At 46.6% G+C, this 25,416-nt stretch overlaps 6 protein-coding genes across 6 annotated transcripts; 4 read left to right on the top strand and 2 right to left on the bottom strand.

Moving 5' to 3' along the window:
• Positions 1-7,229: 7,229 nt before the first annotated feature.
• H6S33_011072 (uncharacterized protein) lies at positions 7,230-7,458 on the bottom strand (the record flags this gene model as incomplete). Its single annotated transcript, XM_044842461.1, has 2 exons — positions 7,230-7,262; positions 7,324-7,458. The coding sequence occupies 2 exons, from the start codon at positions 7,456-7,458 to the stop codon at positions 7,230-7,232; spliced, it is 168 nt and encodes a 55-aa protein (XP_044697002.1).
• A 3,633-nt stretch (positions 7,459-11,091) lies between these two features.
• H6S33_011071 (uncharacterized protein) lies at positions 11,092-12,900 on the bottom strand (the record flags this gene model as incomplete). Its single annotated transcript, XM_044842460.1, has 1 exon — positions 11,092-12,900. One exon carries the CDS (start codon positions 12,898-12,900, stop codon positions 11,092-11,094), a length of 1,809 nt encoding a protein of 602 aa, XP_044697001.1.
• A 1,790-nt stretch (positions 12,901-14,690) lies between these two features.
• Positions 14,691-15,343, top strand: H6S33_011070 (uncharacterized protein; the record flags this gene model as incomplete). Its single annotated transcript, XM_044842459.1, has 2 exons — positions 14,691-15,240; positions 15,294-15,343. 2 exons carry the CDS (start codon positions 14,691-14,693, stop codon positions 15,341-15,343), a joined length of 600 nt encoding a protein of 199 aa, XP_044697000.1.
• Positions 15,344-17,338: 1,995 nt separating this feature from the next.
• On the top strand, positions 17,339-18,499 carry H6S33_011069 (uncharacterized protein; the record flags this gene model as incomplete). Its single annotated transcript, XM_044842458.1, has 5 exons — positions 17,339-17,413; positions 17,536-17,601; positions 17,668-17,887; positions 17,984-18,407; positions 18,481-18,499. 5 exons carry the CDS (start codon positions 17,339-17,341, stop codon positions 18,497-18,499), a joined length of 804 nt encoding a protein of 267 aa, XP_044696999.1.
• An 870-nt stretch (positions 18,500-19,369) lies between these two features.
• H6S33_011068 (uncharacterized protein) lies at positions 19,370-19,921 on the top strand (the record flags this gene model as incomplete). Its single annotated transcript, XM_044842457.1, has 1 exon — positions 19,370-19,921. One exon carries the CDS (start codon positions 19,370-19,372, stop codon positions 19,919-19,921), a length of 552 nt encoding a protein of 183 aa, XP_044696998.1.
• A 4,499-nt stretch (positions 19,922-24,420) lies between these two features.
• H6S33_011067 (uncharacterized protein) lies at positions 24,421-24,699 on the top strand (the record flags this gene model as incomplete). Its single annotated transcript, XM_044842455.1, has 1 exon — positions 24,421-24,699. The coding sequence occupies one exon, from the start codon at positions 24,421-24,423 to the stop codon at positions 24,697-24,699; it is 279 nt and encodes a 92-aa protein (XP_044696997.1).
• Between the last annotated feature and the right edge of the window lie 717 nt (positions 24,700-25,416).

Here is a 25,416-nt window from a genome sequence, read left to right as displayed (position 1 = left end):
ATAGGAGCACGCTTCTATCACCACCCAAGACACAGCCTACACCCATTTTGTCTCAGGTTTGGCGTTCAACTAGATGTTCTTCCAGTTTTGTTCCAAATCCCAATACACGACAGGAGCACATTCCCATTATATCACCGCCCAGTAGACGGCCGACATCCATCTCGTATCCTTTAGAGAAGACCTCCGCTACACGCAACGGCGCCGTCTTTGTCAGAACGAGAATGGAGCACACTCCCATCGACACAGAGAAAAAGGGTAGTATGTACGCCTTGGAAATATCCCATCATCAGTAAAGTAAGTACTTTAAAAATATTGCCCCTGAGCTGAGAAAGATCATAATGTTGTGCGGAAGCAACCTACCCCCATCTTGTTACTGCGGGTAAACGGGACAGGTGGTGTTATACACGCGGCGCCAGGGCCACCGTCAGCAACAAGACGAGGGCACGCCATCGACCAAACACAGGCGAACCTACTCTCAACATGTTACGGTCACCTGCTTAGAGTTTCAACACAATGAAGGTTGGCCGAGACAAGTCAAGAGCACGTTTCTGTAAAGAATCCTCAAACCTTCCCAAGCTAACTCTAGATCCGGCTACTTCAAGAACCTACTCCCAACTTGTTCGATCACATACAGCGTAACTCAATATGAGGGAGCAGGGTCAACATGTTCAGGAACAAGTCAGGAGTACGTTTCCATCAAGAACCTTTCCACCCTTGAGGTTTTGTCATTTGCTCATCCAGACAGCCCAAAGACCCACTCTCAACTCGTACCACTTACTAGCAAGGTAGATCAAACCATGCTGGCGGCCGATAGAAGTGAGGCGCACATTTCTGTGAGGAGTCCGGATGGTAGCACTGGTGAACGCGACATGTATTCTGTAGAGAGGTAGCAGAGTTAGAAACACACGATTAGAGTAAAAGGTCTGGATAGGAGTGAGAAATCTTACCACAAACCTCTAAACACATTTCACAAGATGTGATTAAAGGAAGAGACAGTAGATATTTTCTAAAGAGCGGTGTCAAGAATTTTGATGTGTTTTTTGCCGGTAGATAATTTTGTAACGGAGGAAAGAAAGTGTGTGGAAGGGAGAAAAAAGAATGTTATTTGTTACATTTTTACGAGGGGTGGCATAGAATGTGTGCGGGAGGAAGAAACTTATCATAGTTCAAGCCGCTTGTGGGCTAGCGCAACTACACTTCCGAGCCTCATTTCGTGACATATATCCCCCTCCGACGCAAAGGATTGCAAATAGCAAGGGATCGCTAAATATGATTTCTGCTAGATAGTATAATTTAGGTTGAATTACAAGATATACGGCTCGGGTTATGCGCCCGGTGGAGCACCTTAACCCGATTAACATGTAAACCCAGCAGCTATTATAACCTGCCATTATTCCTTCTGCTAAGTCTGGAACAAATTTACCGACGCATATTGCGGAGGTGAATAGAGAAAAGCTTGGCAGCGAGTTATTTACGCGAATGGTATAAAATATATTTATTTAAGAGATGAAACTCACAGGTAAAAGTCAAAAGAAGGTCAAGATAAGTTTATATTGAACTTTCTTTCTTCTTTCTCTCTTTTTCTTTTATTAGAGATGCAGAAACAGGAATCTCGATAACTAGATAGAGGTACTCTGTGAAAGTGGATCGTTTGATAACACGGAGTCTATGACCTAGGGAGCTGGTGAAAGAAACTCTGAATCCTATTTCTGATGTAACACCAGAGTCGTTTAACTTACGAGAAGATGCCCCTAGGATACCACAACACCCAGGAAACCGAACACCCGAAGATACCACATCTACCAGAGAGCGGAGGTTACCTACATGTCTATAGTATAAAACCCTAACTATCGGACCCAAAAAGTAATAAACCTCAAGCATATTCCTTTCGTGCGATATGTTGACGAGTAACAAAAGGTACTGCAACGACTTATTGCTCATTGTGCGTTACTACCCCCACCCCTGGTTTGAACCCAGGACCTTATCCTGGGTAAACACGCGGTGTCTAACCCGACGAGCAGTCTAACCACTAGACCACTCGCCCATGGTGGATGCTGCGCTGGAATGAGACTTAACCTTGGCGGTGTGCCAAGATGAAGTTGAACCCTAACCCTTCGGTGTTGCGTGTTATTTTGGGGTCGTACAAACAGTATAAAAGGTTTTAACGAGGATTTGGATATAGAAGAATCCAATTGTAAAATTTATTCGAGTGTATAGCCTTAGAGAGTAAAAGAGAAGAGGAGTGCTCCCTTTTTTCCGGCCTCCCCGTTTATCCTCTCGCTTAAAGGCACCTAACTGTATAAAGTGTTCTCATCCAATCACCCGAGATAAGTTGCCACCATCTCCACTAGCGTGTTCTTTTCCATGTCTCTTCTCCCACACCACACGTGTGATCTTGCATCCTGGGTTTTTGTAAAGCATCTTTACGGAAATATGCACAATTTTAGGCCTTTCTGGGGAGGTGGGGGGATGTGGGCCTCCCCGGAATAGGGAGTATTAGTAAAATAAACGCCGGGGATGAGCGGCGCGAGTGATGCCACATGATTGAAACCCGCTTCTGGCAAGTCAGCCATTAGCGAACATCAATCCGAATTGTAGCATTTGTGGCATTCGTACTAGGGGAAACAGAGGCTAAGACCTTCGGTTTTACGGGCATTTCGTTTTTCGGTATCACTCTCTGTGTCAAACGATCGAGGCCCTGAGGAAGTCTAACGTGCTTACTGAAAGAGAGCTTCAAGAGTGAACTACTTCAAGGACGATTATTGGAAGATTTTGATTAAGCTGTCTTCGTGCTATTAGTACTCAACTAATCTACTGAACCAAACCTTTCCTAAACTATACATATACGAGATACGAACATTGAAATCACACGTATGTACTGAACCATGGAGAAGTGACCTCTGAACACCCCCTAGTCGCAGGCGCGCTGCGGACATATGCAGAACCTACGGCCCCCCTTCTGCATCCCCTCTTATTCAATGCGGAGGAACTCAGTCGCCACTACAGGAGAGCAGAACTACTCTGATTGAACAAGAGAGGTGCACGGTTCGGAGCGCGAGATGATAGGAATAACTCGAGAGAATTCAATGTAGGCGAGATGTTACAGTTAGCGTTAGTCTGGTAGTCCATCACAACGAGGAGGTCCAGTGAGGCAAAATACCTCGAATAAGAGCGTTAAGATATTCAAACACGGTGCCTGCGTGGGCTTATTTACCGTCTGCGTCTCATGTTCAATGATAAACGTCTGTCTCAATTGACACGGATCAATAATCCAATAATGAAACCCAATTATATCAGCCCCTACGCCCTCTAGTCCTTTATTCTATGATAACCTGCATCCTCTCTTGTTTCAAGTTCAACACATATCCTTAGATGAGGATGGTGAGGAGCAGGAAACAGCAGAAGTGCACGTTACATGTAAAGCGGAGCAAGCCACAGTCCCATTAAAATGTAACGTAATACTTTATCCCGTGCCCGGGTTTGTTTACCCTCTGCCTCTGAATGACAACCTGCATCCCATCCTGTTTCGATCTCAACATACTACCTTGAGGCAAAGTACAGATGAAGAGGAAACAGGAGAGGTGCACGCTTCATGGAAGACAACGCACACGGCACATCGAAATCCTTATTCCCATAAGAGCCTACATCCCCCCTTGTCAACCCTCGCGATGTAGCATTGAAATTATGTACGCGGGACCTTGAGGGGATTGACGAGACGAGTGCACACTTTGCGAAGTAGGAGAGAGAAAATAAGGCGAATTGAATACATGGCCTTTAGATTTCGAACATGCGTTGCTAGCAGATTGGAAATCTTTCGGCAGCAGGGAGGAATGAATAGGAGAATGAGAATATTTTTGGCGTCGGTCCCATGGAGAACAAACAGGATACCGGAACGTGTTTTGATTAGCAATTTGTATATATATATGATGAGATATGATAAGTCAAGACGAAGCTTTACCTTACCGGACCGAGATGGTAGAGATCGAGCTACATCTAGTTACCCCAAAGGCCTCGGAACCGGATGAGAAAAGAAGCTAAGCCTGTGTTGACAGCCTGCAGCCCTTCTTGTGGACAGTTTATCTTTGGACATTTTATCTTTGACCAACCGGCCCAGAGATAGACTGCACACAGGAAGAGCGCACGCCTCAAATCGCCGCATACGTCGCAACTCCCAACTGCCCCGAGAGAAAGATTTCTCGCTGTTTACCTATCAAAGTGCACAATTAGAACATGAAGAAAGAGAATCGTCGGAAAGGAAAACACTTACGTTTGTGAAGTAGTAAACGACCAGCAACTTATCTATACCCCCTCCTGTCTCTTCATCAGGACTCGTATGTCTGGGCCATGCGCCGAATTGGAGACAGGAGTGGAGCACCTTTCCGCATTCCTATCTGTTGTACTTTCTCGACTAAACATTGCTATTTCTCATCAAGCGTATCTAGAGATGATGGGAATCGAAATTGAAACTTACAGAAATATAGCCAATGAAGCCAAAGGTTCTACCACGGCGACTCCCTCCAGGACAACCTGCACCCCCTCTTGTTCTCCCCACCATGTTCACGTGGAACACCGGAACGCGCTAGGAGAACAAGAGAGGGGCACGTCTCTGGGGTCCTCTGCAGCATCTTCGAGTCTCGGGAAACGTTGCTATTTACTGAGAAATGGGAGAAAGAGAGGAGAATAATAGAAAATACGAAAGAACCTTGGTAGATGCTGATGATGAAGGAATGCGTGGTGAGCAATTTGAGAGATTAATAAGAAAAGATTTTCTGTTGAAAAAGAGAATGGAACGGAACAGACACAAGACAGTTTTTGCAGGTTTCTGTGCGCTTGTCATGTGCGGTATATATGACTGTGTTTTGTGTGAAGCGGTCTTGTGCCCTAGTCTCTGTTTTTATGTGAAATGTTCCTAGCGCAATCCGGAAACCGCCGCTTACAGGAGGAAAAGCACGGCTTTCCTGTTCATTCTCCCAAAAAGGTCCCGCTACTGAGATAACTGCAAGAATTTAAACAAACACTTGGAAGCTCATTTCATAATCTTTATATTTAGGTAGACTTGGGAGAGTTCGGAGTTTACACGCTGTAAACCTTGATCTTCCTGCTTCATGAGCTCATTAGAGTAGTAAGAAATATTTTTAGACGAGGAGCTTTTTACCCACTCTCTTAACTGAAGGACCAGGAGAGGGAGGATGCTAATCATGTAGCATGCCCGGCACTCCCGGGAACATCGATTCTGAAGTAGCGAGCTCGCATCTCTGTCGGCAGATGCCTACTCGGGCTCTTCGGCAAGGGAACTCGCCTCCCACAAAGTCACCTAGCCACCGGAAGACCGAACACGTGGGCAATATCTTCACTTCGGGTAAGGAATACAGTGATCGAGTAAACAAAAAAGAGAAAGGTCGGCATGTAAATCTCCACACCGCCTCTTTGAATTACGACTACATGTGACTCTACATGTTCCTCTACACAATTATCCTCCTATGACCATAAATAACTAAATCAAGTGCTACACTCCGCATCAAGACCCACTCACCACTCAACGGTGCACGCTCGCCGGTAGGACAACCTATCCAAATTTTGTCAGGGGTGGCTTCTCAACTGCCTTCAAAACAAGGGCCACGAGAGGTCCTCCCAACAAAAGATAGACACGTTTCTCCATGCGGGCAATGCTAGGAACGGGAGACACTCGGTGGGTGTAGTTGTATTCATCTACACTGTACACCGGGAGTGGTAGGCGAGCGTACGTTTCTGTTGAGAGTCATGGAGAAGGATTTTCAGAGGAGAGAAGTATGGTTCTCGTGTTGAGAGTTGTGTCAAAGGATATTACATGTAGCTCGATGGTTCGCGGACACGCTTAGAGTATAAAAAAGGTAGATGCGAAGTACCTTGCTTGGTTCTTAGCGTTAACAGGCGCGCTGTTATAAGCTATCACTTCCGGAGGCTTGAAAATACATGCATCGGTCGGGGAGGACACGGTTTAGGTGTATTGGGTCAGGTTTACAGCTCTCAAGCTGTTCGAGCCTCACGCCACTTGTTTTTTGCTGTTTTTTCTCACGAGTGTAGCTGTCGACAAGAGCTATCTGAAGTCCACATTGAAGAGATAAAATTTCGTTTGCAGTTCGTGAAGAACTATGTCTGCCTGTATGGGAAATTGAAGCACATCCATACAAGCCCGAGGATTCTCTATCATCAGTGGTAAAACCAAATAGCACTCACGCCTACCTTCTTATTTGATCGGGAAAAGGAGAAACCCCACAATGGCCTCAATTGATTTTCCCCAATTTTCTAGACTACAAGATCACAACCTACCCTCATCTTATCCGCTCCTTGATCCGATGACATATTACATACAGGCGCAGGCTTCGGGATGCAGGGTAGGACAAGAGGAAAGCATGTTTCTGCCACCTTATTCCTCGTAAAAGCTCACTGAGCTCTCGCATCCTCTCTCTCCATAGCTAGCTGCGTGCCCTTGGAGCGATGGATTTAGACCCTCTCAAATCAATCCCATGATATAGATGGTAGCATGAACAACCTACTTCCATCTTGTTCACTTCTGAACGACCATCGAGTGACCAATTTGGTACAAACGTCGACACATCCACCAGTGAACAAGACAAAAGCACGTTTTCAACTGTGTATTTCCCGGGGATCCTCAACCAGCTCTCCCAGCCTTTCTCTCATGGCTGTGTGCCTTCGGGGCCACGAATTGAAAACAGATCTCGCACTTCTCTCACAATAACCCGCACAGTAGGGACTGCATAGCAGTATGGCCAGCCTATTTGGTCGCTCCTCCGAGCTCTCCTGTCGAGAGCTGCGTCCGGGAAACTTAGGACCCACTACTGCTATTTTCCTCAGCCTCCAAGGATGGAGTATGAATCTGTTGGTAAACGTTAGAATTTAGAATACAAGAGGAATAATCAGAGAGGTTCAAAGCCACGACTCGCTTTCAGAGCTTTTGCGGAGCATATTGAAAGAAGTAATAGGACAGCCTGCCAACTGTCTTGTTGCATCGGTGATCATCTGTCGGTAAGCACGAAATATTTCAGAGATACAAGAAGACAGTAACACACCTCTATTGATCTCATTCACGAGCAACGCAGCACGGCTAGGCGAAACAGCGCATCGCTTAAGTTTCATTTGTTCTTTAAGACTATGTAAACGTCAGAGTTTGAAGCTACGTAAATCACCGAGTAATATCAAATGAGACTCACCAATCGTAACATAAACATTCAAAGGGGTTGGTCGGAGAATTTAAGGGTGAACTATCGGCTTGTCAGCTGTCCATAAAGCAAAACATATATCTAAGGAGAAGCTGGCCATCACACAGGAGAATATTTCGGGTTCCAGGGCTGATAACCTGCCACCGAAATTGAGAACCTGCGGCCCATTCTGTACCAGCCTCATCACTTCTCCGCGGAAAAACGCTTTGAACCAGTACAGAACGGGTGCACGTTCCATCTTGTTTTTCCTTGTTGGCCAGGAGTAGATGGGATTGAAGATCAGGAGGAAAACCTGGTTCTGTCTGTTTTGTGTGTCGTGTGTGAGCTTTGTTGGGGGCTAGGGCTATGACTGGTATTCCCGGATGCGGTCTAGCGACATTTCCACTGGGCGGAAACAACTCTGGAAGTGATGCTCCATGTATTATCATACCAACGGAGAACCCCGGCTGGGAATATTCAGAACGTCAGAATTCGTCTGGGCAATGTGGCTATCTACATAATCTAAATTTTCTTTCGCTGGCTCATTACTTCGGTTTCGTTCTTTTCATCTTCGACTTTCTTCCTTTAATTACTGCCTGCGAGGTCTTTGAAGTCTTCTTTCACTCCCTTCGCCGGTCACACAGTACAGGCACACCATGTTCTCACACCAAAAGTTTCCTCGTGGGGAGCAGGACATTAGAGGAAGTTTAATTCGAAGACTTCTCATCTGACCGTATACCGTTGCTCGCTAGCTACACGACAAAATGCCTTCCTACTTCCATTTCTGTTTTTAATATTCCATCTTCTTTTTTTCACTCTCGTGTCACAAGCAACTTCCGTAAGAGCACTCCACTAGGGTAAGGGTTGTGAATGATAGACTTCATCCAGTTGAAAGTGTAGTGTGGTATCGCTATGGAGTAGCATTTTCTATCCAATCTATAGAGATAAGAGGCGAATTAACAGTCGTCAAGTACCTCTTTTCAAGCCATCTTGTCCGCGGCGGAGCTCCGCAATGCTCCGTTTGTGTTGCTGGAGGCCGGAGCTATACGATATTCAAGGAGATTCCCTTGTCATGATGTCTGCTTTATTTCGCGAAGCATAACGGTAAGCGCAAGGCCCCCGCTCCAATATCTGTATTCGGCAGCCATTTCAATAGTAGGCTTTGACGGTAGGCCTGGTATTAAGCTGCAGTTCTCCCCCACCATATCACATCGGACTTCGACGCCCCGGGGGGGGGGGAGGCTGAGACCCCCAAAATTGGCAGTCCTGATGAACACCCTGATGATATGACGGCCAGACAGGGCGTTTCTGTGAGCCATATCATCTTAGAAGCTTTTTACCGATATAGTGCTAGTTTTCTCGTTCTGAGCTAGAAGTGCTGGGTTGTTATTTAGCGCTGGTCAGGGGGATGTTACCCTGCTACAGTGCTAATCCACCTCACCCTAGATTTCCGATGACAGCTAGCAGAGCCGCCCAAAGAGGAAGAACCGTCTTTCCCGCTCTATGCACTCGTGGCTGCCGATTTGTGCTTGATCTGCGGCGGAACCCACTCCTTCTCAGTTACCGAGACTCAGGATCCACCGCCGTGGCGGTCTGTGCAACGCGCTTCAGCACAAGAAGGATCGCCTTATCGACTGATGGAGGAATATTAGTACAGGCGTACCCATCTATTACATGTATCCTGGCGTACACCTGTACAGGTGTTATCCCTTCTGCCGCCCTTTGGACTGGTGCTGATATTGTTGTCGGCTTTGATCAGTGGGATCAATGTGGTCTTACCCTACACGCTTAAAACAGAAAGGCCTTTTACGTATAGGCTGCTTGTGTTAGGATATCATCAGGATAACCACTTATTTTCTTTGAACTTCAGGTTCCTAGGTCCATTCGCCTATTGAACCTTTATGTTTAGATGTCCTTTCTATTCTGGTGGTCTGGATTCGGCAGCCAAGGAAAGGACACCTATAGCAATTCCATAAGCCCGGAACTGGCCGGCAATTAGTGTTGTTCGAGTACCAGTACCTAAGTCTACTAGAGTATATGAAGGCTATCCGGATAATTTACTCAATGACAGCTTCAAAAAAAATTCGCAGCTTGCACGCTATTCGCACCCCCGGCATAGTGGTATGATATTTCTCAATATCCATCACATGGACCAGCAAAGCACTACCCTCCAATATTATGGTAGTACCTCGTGGCCCCCCTTCTCCTTTTCCCACATCATCAGTCTATTCACTAAAGTCAAATTTGATCACTGCACAATGATTGCGATATATGGGATCAAGCGGGGAGTTTGAGATCTCACTAGGGCATCTCTGTCACTCGACCCACTCATTATATCCTTGGAGACAACAGACACACGAGCTTACTGGAATTCAATTCCATATAGGCGGCTTTATGTGTGCTTTGGAGCCATGGATCCAGTTCTTTCCTAGAGAAACAGATGAATCTCGCGGCACACCTCAAAACACACGGCCAACGATGATGCCCCGAGATATCTTTATTTAAATAGAATATCTTCTTCCGCCATCTAACCTACGTCAATCTCACACTGATAGTCGATTTAAGAACGAGGTGAGGATAGCCCGGACTCAGTCATAAGCAATCACTCGTTCATATGTTATCACTCGAAGTAATATCGAGTGATACATCATGACCAAGCGCACAGCCAGGTATCGATATCTGGTCTTAATAAATAGCCTGACGCCTCAAGATATTTATCCAAGCCTATGATACCGTTACTCACACCTCGGCCATCAAAAAAGATCCCCATACGGCGCCGGAACTGAATGTCCACAACTGATCGATCACCGATCCCCCGCACAACACATGCGCCCTGTCTGGGCCATTCATCAACGCGTTAATACGCACGCAAAACAAACTTGGCTGTAATTATTTAAGCTCGATGTTGCCTGTATTGGCCACCTTCGGCTTTGGGATATCAATCTATGTCAACATGAGCTAGCTACCGACCGGCCCCACGCGAAGAATGCTTTCCAGCAGAGACACTGTCCCCATTGAAGCGCAGTCAAGGAACTATTTAAGTTCAATATTGGGATTCTGACAACGTGTGAGGAGGAGGGGGGTATGGTGTTTGTTGAGAAAGAGTATGCGGATCATCAGATCATGTACCACTGTCACGAATCAGTAACCGGCACGTGGGAGATGGTTAGACCATGCAATGCACGTATGGAGAAATCTAAAAAAAAAAAAAACGGTTTGAAAGGACGAGCAGTGTGAGATAGTTAGCAGTTTTATAATCGATATTTATAACACTTTATCCTGGATATGACTACCAGAAACCCTAACCCACTTGGAAAATGAATTTTTTTGCAATTGTTTATTTTGCTTTTGACACTGTTCGATATGTGATTTAAACATCATAACAACATCTTGAAACTCATGTAGTCGCGCCGGAACGAACACAACGTAAATTGTAGGAGATCATCTCTAGAACTCAGTGATGTTCTGAGCATATCTCAGTGAACTCAGAGTGGTATATAGATTGACGCAGGACAAGGTCTTAAATTTGGATTCCAATCATAATGACTGTCACACATGCAGCCGTAGCTAAAATTCAAACCTGGATAGAACCAGTCGTACACAATGAGGTCTTTTCAGCTCTGATATACTCAGACGACAGTAACAACCACAATCCGGAGAATAATCAAGACTAGACCGAACAACGAAGAGAAAATTAATATACTATGATTTGATTGACTAGGAACATATTGGATATTGTGTTGGAAAACGAGAAGAGCTCGAAATATCAAACCTCACAACCACTCAGTATTCCGGTAGATAGCGCAAGAAGACACAGACACGAATCTCTGAACCCACTCCGCACATTCGCCATTCCCCCACTATCACAGCACCGCCAACCACCTAAAGCGCGTTAAAACGCCGCGTGCCCTCTCCACGCCTCGTTCATGAACTCATCGTCACTATTATACGTTCCATAAAAAAACGGCTCCTCCCCCCCCAAATCCTCCCACACCCACCACCTCGAAAAATCCAGCCCCCACCTCCTCGCATCCAGCACCGGCTCCCCCGCCTCCCGCACCACATCCCGCTTCGCAAAGTCCATGCTCCCCGGAATCACTTCGTTCAACCCCCTCCCCTTCCCCTTCATGATTGTCCCAATTCTCACCAGTTCCATCCTCGTCGCCCGCAACACCCGCTCCTCCATGTCATCCATGTGCTTGCCTTGCGCATTCAGCCTCATGACCTCGGCGTACTTGTCTCGGGCTTGGACGTACTCGCGCGGGTCCATTTTATACCAGGCTTCGTCGATCTGGATGGGTGTGCCCTCCACATGCCCAACGAAGAAGTCCATGGCGATGCGCTTTGCAACGCTGTAGTCATCCTCAATATCGAGGCCGACAGCTCTCATCAGGCGATCTGTGCCTGCCTCGACACTGCAATGGTCTTCCCCGATGGGTATGAGCTCGCCGCAGTTGCAGCGTTCGAAGATGCGTTTTTCATTGTGGGCGGCGATGAAGGCGCCGAGCTCGTTAGGCCCGCCGGGGAGTGCGGGGTGGTACAGGAGGCGTTCTGGGACAAAGCCCGCAGGCCAATCATCGTCCTCGTCGTCGGAGGCTATGCTGGCTGTGGTTGAGGGGGTGAATTGGATCGGGGAAGAACTAGCTGCCCAGTCCTTGTCGTCGTTCGCGGGAGTGTCGTTTTTTTGATTGTGAACTGCAGCAGTTGCTTTTATTGGGTAGGTGCAACGGGTTCCTCGTGGGTCGGACTGTAGAGGCGTGATATAATCACGACACCTCCTTGCGCTGCTTGAGGCTTGCGGGGTAGAAGTGTGGTATAGCGGTGTGTCCATCTTCGGGAAGGCCAATCGCTCTTTCATCATGCGAAGGCTCGTTCCGACGGGCATTTCGCAGGATGAACTTTCGCTTGAATCGGGAATATTATCAAAGCTATAAGCCACACCACGTTCCAGATGAAGACAGTATACTGTGTCAGGCTCGCTGTGGAATATTCTGTCACCGAATGTGGTGACGCCGCTTGTCGACGTGGTTCTGTTGTACATCCGGAAGGTGAGGTCTACATCATTCATGATGTATCCAGGCGTGTGACCAGGTCTCAGATCGAGATTGATGAAGTGGGCGGCTGGGGTTCCAAGCCAGAACTCAACCTTGAGCTGGTTTCGGCCATTGCTGTCCATGGCGATCATGTCAGGGGCGCGGTATGTGAAGCCCTTCCGAAAGGCAACCCCTTGTTCATCTGGAACAGGCGGATCATCTGTGGAACTGTCTTTTGGTGGATCAGACTTTGGCGGGTCGGCGAGTGGCCGGCTTGTCGTCGAGTGATAGAGGCTGTGCGCATTCCCAGTGTGTGGCGGATACTTTGCCGCTAGATTTGCCTTTGGTGGATTGCTCTTTGGTGCTTCGACCTTTGCTGAATCGGCCTTCGGTGGTTCGGGTTTGGGTGGACAAGGCTTTGGTGAATCAGGCTTTGGTGGATCAGGCCTTTGCAGATCAGGCTTTGGCAGATCAGGCTTTGGTAGATCACTCTTTGGCGGGTCGACCACCGGTAGGTCGGGCTTTGGTGGACCAAACAATTTTGACTCTGATATAGGCGAGTAAAAGATGGACGGGATGGGTCTTGGGTTCCCCGTTGTCGGCGGACTGATGGGCACAAGCTCGGATTGCTTTTTCCTCGAGCGCCTATTGGGGCGGATGGGAGCCATGTTGATCGATGAATGAGCCTTTCAGATAGAAGAGTGGCGATGGTGCTTTGCGGGGTGATGGGTGGGGAGCGGGATGGTTGTGTTGTCGTTGAACGTGGCTTTGCTGTGTGTGGTCACAGACAACGAAACGGTAGATGCCCGACCCTAAGCCACCTTTTCGATTCTTTGGTGTTCCATATTTTCTTTGCGATCGGAACCGCACTTTCGAAAATACCATCTGTAATAAGCACTATGCTATCAGTAGGAGAGTTGGTTCCTTAATAATTCACATAAAGATATTGAATGTTCTCCCGAGGATAGGCGAGACGGAACGGTGATTAGCCTGGGCCCTGGCCCCTGGGATGGCTGAAGACGATTATGAGAAGAGCCCTTCTGCCAGAAAAAAAGCTTTCCAAGTCACTCTTCCGGCAATAGGTGTTCGTTGACGGCGTAGAGCTTTACTTGTCCCATTCTCCACAAGATCTACCAAGCCGGGAATGCCGCCGTATGTCGCAATGGATGAGACCAGGTCGCGGCCCGCTGAATGGGCCAGATTTACAGCAACCTTCTTTCCAGAAGTGCCACCTTCTTAACTCGCAACGAACAGTTCTCCTTTATGTTTCTCGGCAGCCGAAATGAGATATCAATATCCGGACATGAACAGGTGTTCTAAAATCAGAATCACCGGCTATCACTCGTATACCCGGTTTTCGGTTCTTGTGTACGTACATCCGGGAGAGGACACATGATGACTTTTGGTAGGTCCTCCATGACCTCAAATACCAGTATATTTCCTTGAAGAAAGCTCGTTTCCGTTTCCTCCATTGCCGTCCTGTGCAACTATACGCCTTATCGGACATTCACCGAACTGACTGCGCGAGTCGATTACAGTGCGGAGGCGACGGTAACAGGATCAGAAATAATCATGTTGTCGTGTGCTGGATTCGGGTGTTCCGCTCCTTACGATTATATAAAGGGGTACTCGACCTCTGTAGTTCGAATGCAAAACCTAGGTTACAGAGAACAATATATCTATAGGGTCACCAACAAAGTCGACTTCATCAAGGGTGTACGAAAAGACATACGACTCGTCGAAGCAGAGTGTGTAGAAGCTGTAAAACAAGCGGAGATTGCACGTATATTACCCCAATATAATATCTCGGCGGTGATTATATGCTGCCAATTATTAGTTGGAAGATATCCGAGGAGTGGTTATATTCGTTCTCGATTCCAAACGTCATTCAATGGATCAATATCATTACCACAAGCTATATTCCTGTTGAAGTAGGTAGCAGTAACAAGTATTTTTGCATCAAGCATCCGACCACTCCGTTTCAGTTCATCAATTCCATTAGATCATCACGCGAGGATTCTTTTTGTTGCACCATATAAACGCCATCAATTCTATAGTCAATTCTATGTGATCTTCTCCTCAATCCACTCAATCCCAATCTACTTAATCTCGATAGTCCTCATATTTTTCTCATACGCATAAATCATATGCCGAGTTCAAAAACTCAACTGCTTACTCGTAGAGCATAAAAACAGCCCCCTTACCGCTCTTCTCATACACCAGCCGTTCGCTGCAGCAACGGCAAATAATCGAAGCTAGCTCTATCAATCTCATCTGTGCAACGTCGAGCCGTCCCAGAAACCAGAGAGATAACGAGCCGCATTCTCCTTCTTCCCACAACCATTCCATCACTCAAACATCATCCGTCTCTCATCCCTCCATCTCGAGCATCATCGTTCTATCATCCGTTCATCTCTCAAAACGTCCCTCAGAGCATCCTCAACTATCATCCTTCAAAATGCCCCACCTCATCATGCCCTTCACCCGCAAAGACGGCCCCAAGAAGTCCAAATTCTTCCGCACCACCGAGGTCAAGCTCTCCAACGCCGCCAAAGAGGCCGCCGAGCTCCTCAACATCATCACCCTCCCGCTCGTCTGGTGCCCCTCCGAGGCCAATAAGCTCATCCATGCTTTCCAGCAGTGCGAGTACGAGATTCTCTCTGACCCCGACCTGACGCGCTTCGTCGACGCAAACCTGCACAAGTGGCAGATGGCCATGTACAAGCACAACCAGGAGTACAAGAATCTGTACGAGTGCATGATGACGCTCAAGGCACTCTACAAGAAGCGCGTCAACCGCGAGGACACTCATTGTGGGGAATACGCGCTGTGCTGCAACATTAATCTTGGCTGGGCCAAGTTGAGTGATACGTTTGATCCGTATGTGATCCGTTACTTCAATGAGACCGAGCATGGGAAGAGGGATAAGAGTAAGAAGGGGAGATTGGTGGAGTTGGAGAAGAGGATTGCGGACCAGGAGAAGATTAAGGAGGACATGAAGGATAGCGGTTCGACGCATTGATCAGTGAGCTTTGTGTGACTGTGGACTGATGATAAACAGGTATTCTTGATGATGGTCGTGACTGGCGTATGAACTATGACGGATGGTGAGGCGGAGGCCATTCGAAACCGATGGTGTGCGGTGTTAATTGCGGTGGATGCCATGAGGAGTCCTTTCTTGACATTTCTTTCTGATTTCGTTTTTCTACCTTCGTCTTTTGAGGGCTGATATGTTGTCGTGTTGCAATGTCTGGGGCGTCTGAGGCCTATACCAATGATTCCTTAAGTTTCATCTTTCTTCATTTCTTGCTTTCTTTGACGACAAATACTGGTACCATATCTGTTGTTAATTGCACCTGTTTGTTGTTTGTGGACTTTGATTCTGTTCGTGCTTTGTTGATGCATACGAGTTATGCAAGACTTTCCTTAATGTTGTGGTGAATGCATTTTGCAATCTAGGCTGTCGTTGATATTTTTCCTTTCTGTCAAATTCATTAGCATGTTACATGGGGACTTTTATTTGAGTCGCGTTGGGCTATATATAATGCTACAAATGACATGATATTTTCGCAGAATTCAGGTCGCGCATATCCAACCCTCAATCAACAATGTTGACATCCTACCCCATTCAAGCTGTGCAGGGAGCGTTTCAATAGCTATTTTAATAATTCCTCTCTCCACTCCGGGGGTGTTATATGACTGTTGGTGGATGTCACTCTCTCGTAAAAAGGACTCACCACCTCTTGCAGTGACAGTGGAAAGATAGAGTTACCCTCATTGACTATCGCACTGCCTGCAAAACGTTCGACATTCTGGAATGATAAGCAATCGTTACAGTCAAAAAATTCGCTCTGTGAGCCTCACCTGGCCAGACCCTACCCACAATATTCAATTTATGTTGATGACCGAGAAAGCAAGTATTACAAACAAGATCGGTCTTCATACATCTTGGAAACATCAACCTATTGATGCCATAGGTTTCATGGTCCGGCGCTAGAGACCTTTCTTGAGGCCAGGTTTCTGGGAAATCGCAATTGTTTCAAATCTGTCCTGTGTATTATAATATACAGATTGATAAGTGTGATTGAATTTTATCCCATATAATAGCAAGCTGTTTGAATGACCGAACAGGCCATAGGTATATGTCACCCATTGATTACGATGGAGTAGAACAGCTAAAGCGTTGAGTACCAGCACTCCCGGGGGAGAGCTCACAGAGATCCTGAGCTCCCAGATAACAATAAATACTAAATCTACACCGGTGACTCACGATTTAAATCACGATCTACGGATAATAATACTCGACAGATGATATTATTCAAGAGTCTGCGAAAGCGCTCGGTGTCGCCATCTTCTCTCCTTACTCGCGTTTTGCGACCTATATACATACGTATCCGAGCATGTGTTTTGAAGATTTAGAAAGCTATGTGTATCATCTACCAGCTGTAGAACTCCTCTTCCGTTTTACTAACACCTATCTGAAAAACGGAAAAAATCAAATTTTCATGTGCTGGACAGTCACTGGTAATGATCTTGGGAGCGATGAGCTTGGCTGCAAGGTGACCAAAGTGGTTAGTGGCTTGGCGCCGCTCACCTCACCGTTGATGTATTCTACATGTAGTTCTGAGTTCATCTGCTGCACTTTTATGAGCAATGAAAATGGAAGTACTCTATCCAATCAATCCATATATTCTCCGATAAGACAGCTTAGAATCGAACTGTATGATCAATTATAGCATAATCACTTAATTAAAAAAAATGTTGAACTAGACGTCAACGAACCATAACTTGAAATGGCAATGTCTGCTGATCATGATGCCCCGCTGAGAGAAAATGCTGTGACATATATCGAAGTTCACCATTCCTTTTCGGGATCGAAACACATTGCAGCGACGACAACTCGCCGACATTGAAAGAGGACACGTGGGGGCTCCGTACCGTTATTCTATTGCCTTATTGGGAATGTTATTTTAGCCAGTCACAACCTCGAAATCTTGTTCGCTGTTGAATTAGGTCCCGTACAGCTAGAATATCCAATCCTAATCTCCACTCTCTCATTATCACTGTCAAACGGGTATTTCTTTCGAATATTTTAATACCCCAGGTATGCCTCCATCGACGGTGATGGATCCAAGTACGCAGGAGGACTGTTTCCATGCAATGCAAATCTTCACCCGAATGGTAAGTTCAGGGATCCGGTAGTAATTTGCAGGAATGGGCTGTTTTAGATATATCGATGATTACCTTGAAATAATAAATTCTTTCTTTCAATGATGAGTGATGAACGGATTAATAAGAAACAGAAAAACCAAAAACGCCTGTTCCAAGAAGATAGCAATCCCTCTCGAGAGATGCAAAAACAACACAAGGTAAATTATCCCTCCTGTACTGCGACCTACCCAGAGCAATATTAACGGGCATGCACTACCACACAGCGGGCTCGAGTTACAGACGTCGAAAAATCAAGAACTGAGCAAGAAAACGCAGCCACGAGCACCGATGATGACGAGAAAGGTGAATACGCCCCGACCGCTGCGAGTGATAAATCATCCAAGAATAAAAAGAGTGTCTTCCTGCCACTTGAAGGAAGGAATATCCGATTTCTGCACCTCCGGCACCCGGAGAACGGGCCCCTCGAAAGGGTTATGTTTGGCGGTGGGTAAACATTTACTCCTCTCTTTCGAAACTCTTTCGGTTTACAATGTATCATTGTTTTCAATGCAGCTTTTTCTAACATGTTTTCATCCATAGTTACCCCGCGGCTTCTCTGGAGATATGCGAGCAGCATCCATATCCCATGGGGTAACCCAATCTACACGCGAACCCCACCCCCACCTATCTCTAAACGCGGACGTAGTGTCTCACCTCACGTCGAGTCTCTCAGAGGCCCTTCCCCGACGCATTTCCGCAGCATGGGCAGCGGTGATACACCTCCGGAGGTCAATCGTATGGCTCACGGTGCTCACTGGACCTACGATTACTGGTTCTATGACGCCGAGCAGGAGCATTCGGAAGATGGCGAGGATGATGACGAAGATGAGGTGACCGAGAAAGATCGCTATGGCCTACAGACCCCTCCGTTCTGGTACATCGATGAAGATATTTATGGCCGTCCGATTAATAGTAAAATGGAACCATTTACGTTCACTCCGTGGAGCCCTCCTCTTGGATATTCGTAAGTAATCTTTGTGCGGTATCATGGAGATGTATCCCTCCGTTGACTAACATCATAACATTAATGACTGCAGCCGAGAAGCTCCTTATTGAGTCAGGATTCAAACAGCCAAACATGTTGCACGGTTCCGGAAAGATATTGAGACTTGGGCGGCCGATGTTGAAGATCACTACAAGTAAAAATGTGTTGCTGACAAAAGCTTTGTTTTATGTTGAGCTTTTCTAATCGATTTCAATAAAATTTCCTTAATTGCTTTATTTCACTCTGTTTCCTATAACACATATTTCGGTCATGACGGCTATCTCGAGGGAAGAGAATATGATGAGTATAAACTGAGTAATAGCTAGCTTTTAATCTTACCTGGGTAAGGAATATAAGTGCTATCATCGGCATATTCTAGGTGCGGACGTGCTGTTCGTATAAACAACAATGTCATCTGAGTTAGAGCATGCTGGTGCCGCTCAACATACTATGCTGTGGCTTATTTCGGGGGTACCTTATATTGTTCGATGCAACCAAACATTGATGTTGGAGAATTCAAATTCACCTTCATATCTCATCGGCTGAGGATCGTTCTTAAAAATGTATAAATCTTTACTGTTATCACTAGATAAAATATATATATATGTCACATATGTTAATGCACTTTGGCGATTTAATTTGATTCGGTCTGTCGAGTAAATATACATATGATCATGACGTCAAGCTCAGCTAAAATGACACAGATATTCGCCGTGAATTGTTATTGGGTCCCGCCATAGGTATCGTTCACATTCAAAGGCACAACGAGGGGCGCCTGTATGTTTAATACCATCTTGCCCGTCCTCATTCCATTCCACAACAAGCACCCTCAACCCATTCGTCACCACTAAAAAGCCTGATCGTTCATGAGCTCTTCAAATGTACAGCCCATTACCGCCCCACTTACAAAACCAACTGACACTCCCAAGCAGTACAGAACCATGCCCCGCTCGTTCTCCCCCGACAGAATCCGCGTCTTCTCCGCCACCGGCGAAGAAATCACCGGCACCCCCGAAGCTGCGCTCTCCCTCCGCCAGCTCGAAGGGCTCGAACCCATGGGTGACGGCACCTTCACCATCCCCGACCCCGACGAGATGACCACTCTCGACATCCAGGGCATCCACTGGGAGATCAACCGTGTCCAGCGCCGCATCGAGATGAACGAGCGGTACAGTAAACTATGCGCTCAGCAACTGATGTTCATCCAACAGACGAAGTTGATCAAGGACGCTGCGAAGATGGCCTTGGACGTCAAGGAGAAGTACCCTGAGATTCTGTGGGGAACGGCGGAGGAAGTGAGTATCAGGGTCGTGCTGCAGGTCGCTGCGAGGCAGCTGGGGGAGGATAATCGGAAATTTGATGAGGAGATGGTGGATTGCAAGAGTGAGCTACAGTTGCTGGAGGAGCAGCTGGCGGCGGAGACGCGGAAGTGTAGAGAGTGCTATGCGGAGATTTTGAGGGAGTATGGCCTGATGACTGAGGGTCTGGAGTAGGGGTGCGAGAAGGAGTGTTTGTAGGAGTTGTACTTTTCGTGTATTATAAAGAAGCGCTCCACTCAGCTTAACTCATCGGACGACAATCTCATGCCACGTATACTTTGAGCGCTGATCAGTACATAGGTGTCATTTAAAAGATCAAAGGATAAATGACGCATAGCATAGGTGTCATAAATGGAGGACTGCGCGCTGCCTCCTATATTCGAGAAGACTGACAACCAGAGGAGTATAGTTGTCGGCGCGGTAAAGGCTTGAGATGAGGCTCAGGAATATCTCGTCGCGCTGTGGCTAGGCAAACCAAATGTACAAGTATACAATTTTACTGGTCAAGAGACCGATCGAGGGGGGAAGGCCCTTTACCATCTCTCACAAATCTTACCCATTCGTAACACAGTCGTATGGAGGCAAATACGAGAACAAACTCATGGGTACGATTCCCAAGTAAGATTATGTTTTGCCCTACTTCTACAGCCGTTTTCATAATATTAGGCCCAGCCGAGCGTCGTAACACATAGTGATAATCCACAGTCGATTGCCTCCCCAGGTAATTCCTATAGCTTCATCAGGCAATCCGGCCGAAAGTTTAAATTCAGATACTTAAATTGGTATCTCGAGTTTCCTAATGAAGTAATCGTGCTTAACTTTGCAAGAATTTCTCTGTGTTACGACGCTCGGTTGGGCCTAATATTATGAAAACGGCTGTAATTTGAGAGCCCGAACTGGATGGACTCGTCACTGCCCTCACCCTGTAGCTTAGATGGGCTCCTATTACAGAGATTCGGGAGCAATTACCCAACAAAAAAAAAAAAAGAGGTTCGGGAGAGCGTCATGGGACATCACTCGTAATCTGCGGGTGATGCACTGTTTCGTTTTTATATATAGAGAGGCATTTATCATGGGGTCAGGGTCTTGGGAGTAGTGTGGAGCGATTGTATTTTACATCAATTGTCGGATCACCTAAGATGGTTTGAAAACAAGATCCTCGGACACACATAAGCTTGGTGACACATTTCACTTTGGCAAAGCTACGAAGATGTGAAGCAACAACAAAACAACATGTGGTTTATTTCTATAGAAATTCACCCTAATTCAAACCCCAGCCACATGCCATTTAGTGATTGTGGACGCCCCTCTCACACAAGCCTGGCGAACCAGAGAGGCACCCCCGAAGGATGAGACGTGATGGCCTCCCTGCCTCCGTGAAAAGGATCCTGAGAAGGATGTCGGAAGATACTCTCGAGATACGGGATAATAGGGCCTTCACGGAGAGGTACAGTGTGGGCGGTTCTTGTAAACGACTTGTTGAAAGAATTAGCATGTTGTTCGACGAGAGTGCACGTGCAAGGAGATAAATTGCCACATACCTTGGACCAGAATGTCGTTGTAGTGGGTTTGCGAGGCGAAGTACCTTAGCGAGGCCATCCGCATGACGTTGATCCTCGTCTTCGTCACCGTAGGCCCAGCAGAACCACACCGTTTAAACAGGACAAGCGAACCATTGGACCCATAGATATATTTCGGCCGGAGAAAAGCACGGAACCTAAACATACGTATTCCCGGCCTGCCGGAAGGCGATGGCTATAGGTGGACACTGGGAACCGAGATTCGCTGCGTTTTTATCGTGGTATTCACGGCCAGAGCGGCGAGTGCTTGATACTTTTGGACTCGACGCCCAGCTCTCGTTGACTGCCTGTTAATTACTACGTTAGCTAGAACCTGAGCACTTAAGAGTTTGGATGTACCTAGAACACCAAAGGCTAGATAACGCGCAGATTTCAGAGTCCTGAGGACAGATCTTGCTGCATATGGAGAAGGGATAGCTTAATAGCTTCATCTCATAACTTCCTACTCATATGAAGGAAATTAGTAAATGTAGGTACCATATCGGTTAGGAGAAGAACATACGGCTCACACCCCACCAGACGTCCGACCCGGTACGCCACCATGTCTTATCAATCCTGGAAGGATCGCTGGTTCACCCAACTACTCCTGATTGCGAGCGCTGACCACTAGATCCCACTATCAACAGGTAGCAAATCAATTTGATTGCCTCATCCCACAGCTCGCTACTCACATGAGCAAAATTAGTAAAAGTAATTACCATTTCGAAGAGGAAAGATCGTACGACTCCGCGCCCACCCGAAAACCGACCCGGCACGCCACCAATGCTTTGTCTCTGGTTCATCAAACAACTTCAGATTGCGATAACTGAGGACTAAAGTCTTCTGTATATACACGGAGAGCGGACCAGCTAAATCGCTCCGTCCCACAACTCCGATCCCTATTCATATGGTGAACATTAATAAAGGCACTTCTATTTCGAAGAGGAGAGGAACATACCGTTCTACCCCGGCCAGATGATCCGGCCACACGAGACCCACCCATGTTTTATCGATGTCAGGAGGATCGCTGGTTCGTCCAACTACTTCTGATTGTGACTGCAGAGGCCCAGCCCTTCCGGGTAACATTGTCATCCCAACAGTAGCAGAGTGCCTTCTGCTTCACCTGCTGGCGTGGGAACCTCCACATCGCGAGTTTAAAGGCGATGCTGCTGGAGATTGGCCATGCCGAGATGGCGTCGGGATTTGAGGGAAGAAGCTCCCAAGCCGGCAGACAGGGAAGGATGTAGGGTAGGTGAGGGAGACCGGCCTCCACTTCTCGGTCTCCCTTCCTGGTCACCGTGTTGTCTTTTTGCATATTTGGAGCACCCGGGTCAAGCCTCACAGATGCAGAGATGGAAGGGAGAGATAAGCTCGGTATGAGCAGAGAGCAGCCGAGCTCATCTTTCTTTCCCAGATCATATCATCTTTTATAGTTAATTAGCATATGCTGAAATAGGGGCGAGATGGATTGAATTGAAAAGGGAAGAGAAACACATACTGGACTTCCATACCGAACATCTCGATTTAATAGGTCTCCGGCTGTGGCCCCCGCGGGGTTCTTATAAGGGCAGAGAGCACCGAATAAGGAAAGCTCCATTTCCTTTCGATCTTGATGACCTATGAGTGGATGTCGATAGATTAGCCTAATACTCAAGACCGAAATTCATTCAGAGACTCACCACAGCAAAGCCTTGGTTTCGATAACCATGACCCTCGATTGGAACCCCCAAGATGTCATATCACAGACCTTCCTCGATGAAGGGCTTTGATTGAGGGACTGCAGAGAAACTCAAGGTTTCTGTATCTTGCCCCTGTTTCAGAGAGACTGATAAAGTTGATTAAGAGGTATGAGAATGAAAGATATGCAGAAGAAGGGTAATGCTTTTAGAAGACGATCTCAGGTGCCAAGCGGTAGTGAAAGAAACAGGGGGTAGTGAACACTCTTGTTACGAATCATGCTTGTTACAGGTAGTACAAATATACTGACTGACAGGCATACGCAACACTTTATACCACCGTTCATTAAATATACACTTATGTAATGTCAGAGATTCGCACGCTGTCGCCATACTTCTGCGGCAACCGCATAACGTATGCTGTGCCAGCCAATATATGGAATGCGCAAATCCCTTTACATTGAATCTCATATATCTGCTTATTATCATTCGTTGCACTCAATTCATCAGCTTGTTCGGAATCACAGCGGCTTACTCTCATGTAACCTCCCGGGCTAAAGTTCAAGAAAGGACGTTACTTACACGTATTATCAATCCTAAACTACAACAGATTTCCACAGGATATATATCAGTATTGCTCATCATGCGCGTAGAAAACTCGTATATCGCACTTTAATTCCCACTCCCGCCGACCGAGTGATAGCCTATGATGGCAACGTATCCCTCGGCTCCATTATGAAAATGGATATCCTCCGAATAGCCACGCCGGGAAAGATATGCGGAGTCTATCAATCGATCCTCGGTTATAGGTCTGGTGTGGTTAAAAACTGGATAGGTTACGCAGGTACCATTACTGCGCACGCTCGGTAGTCGGACAAGGTCAGAGGTTCGTACCTACATGTACGTATGCTCAATTGCTAGCATTATCCTTTCTATGTTCTACCACTGGAAGTCATTGACTTGTATTACAGGACGTCAACCTCGACAAACAGTCTTATTCCCAACTGATGGAGAAACTCCCGGCTGTTAGAGCGTAGAGAATATATATGTATCACCATCAATAATTCATTTCGGTACGTACCAAAGGCTTTTGGGGTTGAAGGTTCAAGATTTGAAAATCATACCGTCCGTTAACGACTATAACCTAGGTCTTCTCCCATAGTGCAGAAAGTCTCAGGTCGGTTCGTCTTCTCTCCTGCGCCAAGACGTTCTTGGCATTTCCACATCTACCAGGATGATTCGCGAACCAACAGCACAAACATAACGTCTCTAATCTCTCAAGACCATCGTCATCCATCACGTAGTGTTCCTTCACATCCACACTCATTCAAAATAAACTCAATAATCACAGATATTTAACCTCCATTTCGCCACCTTCCTTAATAACCAACCACACTCTCTTTAAAAAAGAAAGAAAAAGCACCTGCATCGCAATAGTATGGAATCCCTCACGCCCCTCTTTGTCCGTCAGAGGTTCCTCCACCGCAAGCTCGACATCTACGGCAAGCGCTACGGCGAGCATATCAGGACCCTTGACGAGGATCGCCAAATTGCTCAGCAGTTCTGCCCTAAAATGATGAAAGCGTTCGACCAGCACCAGCGCTTCGAGATGTTCAGACTGAAGGAACGCATCGGTGAAATCATGGAGAAGATCGAAGATGTACAGAAGAAGATTGAGCAGAAGCTTGAGGAGTTGAGGAGCCTCTGGATTCTTTAACCGGGACCGACGAGGTTACACTGCCGAAAGGGTGTGGTAGCTTCATTAGTCAAATAATTGCTATATTGAACAGGGAAAGGTAAGTAGTACTCCCAATACATTTGAGTCAATACTGAAAAAGGGTGATTGGTTCGATAGATGCAGGCAGAGGTCACGCTTGGGAAGAGAATTCATAGGGCGTGAGGGAATTGCCGAGTATTACTTATGTGTCTAGAGTCCACGTTCGTCAAAATAATGTCGCTTCAATATAATATGCTGTCACATCGAAATAAGATCTGTCAAGACCGTATTCATCTTTCATCAACAGAAACATTAGGCAACTGATAACGCAAATGGAATATAACTTGTTACATCGAACGGGAGGCGTAATGAGATCGCTTACAATTCCTAACATTTCTCAGTATGTATATAACGTTCCTGACATCGCTAGGATCCAATATACATCCGCCTTATACCGTCATATACATGGTCCAAAAGATTCGCAACACTCGTACTCCTTTAGCGGTTGAGATTTGGTTCAGCCCTCAAGCTAACCTGGTGACCAATTTCTTATTAGTTCTACCCTATTGGCGAGATTGCTTAGCTGTTCGGTGATTGCTCTCTTCCACTATCCTGCCCACCGGGGAAACAGAACCTTCGTCTATGTGTTTTTTGCGGGTTGTTGGGCCATAGGTTGAGAAAGCTCGATCTCAATCAAATAACCCTAACCCAAACACT

The sequence above is a fragment of the Morchella sextelata genome, assembly GCF_020137385.1.
Source record: "Morchella sextelata strain SCLS chromosome Unknown scls_5, whole genome shotgun sequence".
NCBI lineage: Eukaryota > Fungi > Ascomycota > Pezizomycetes > Pezizales > Morchellaceae > Morchella > Morchella sextelata.
This window is presented reverse-complemented; position numbering and strand designations above follow the sequence as displayed.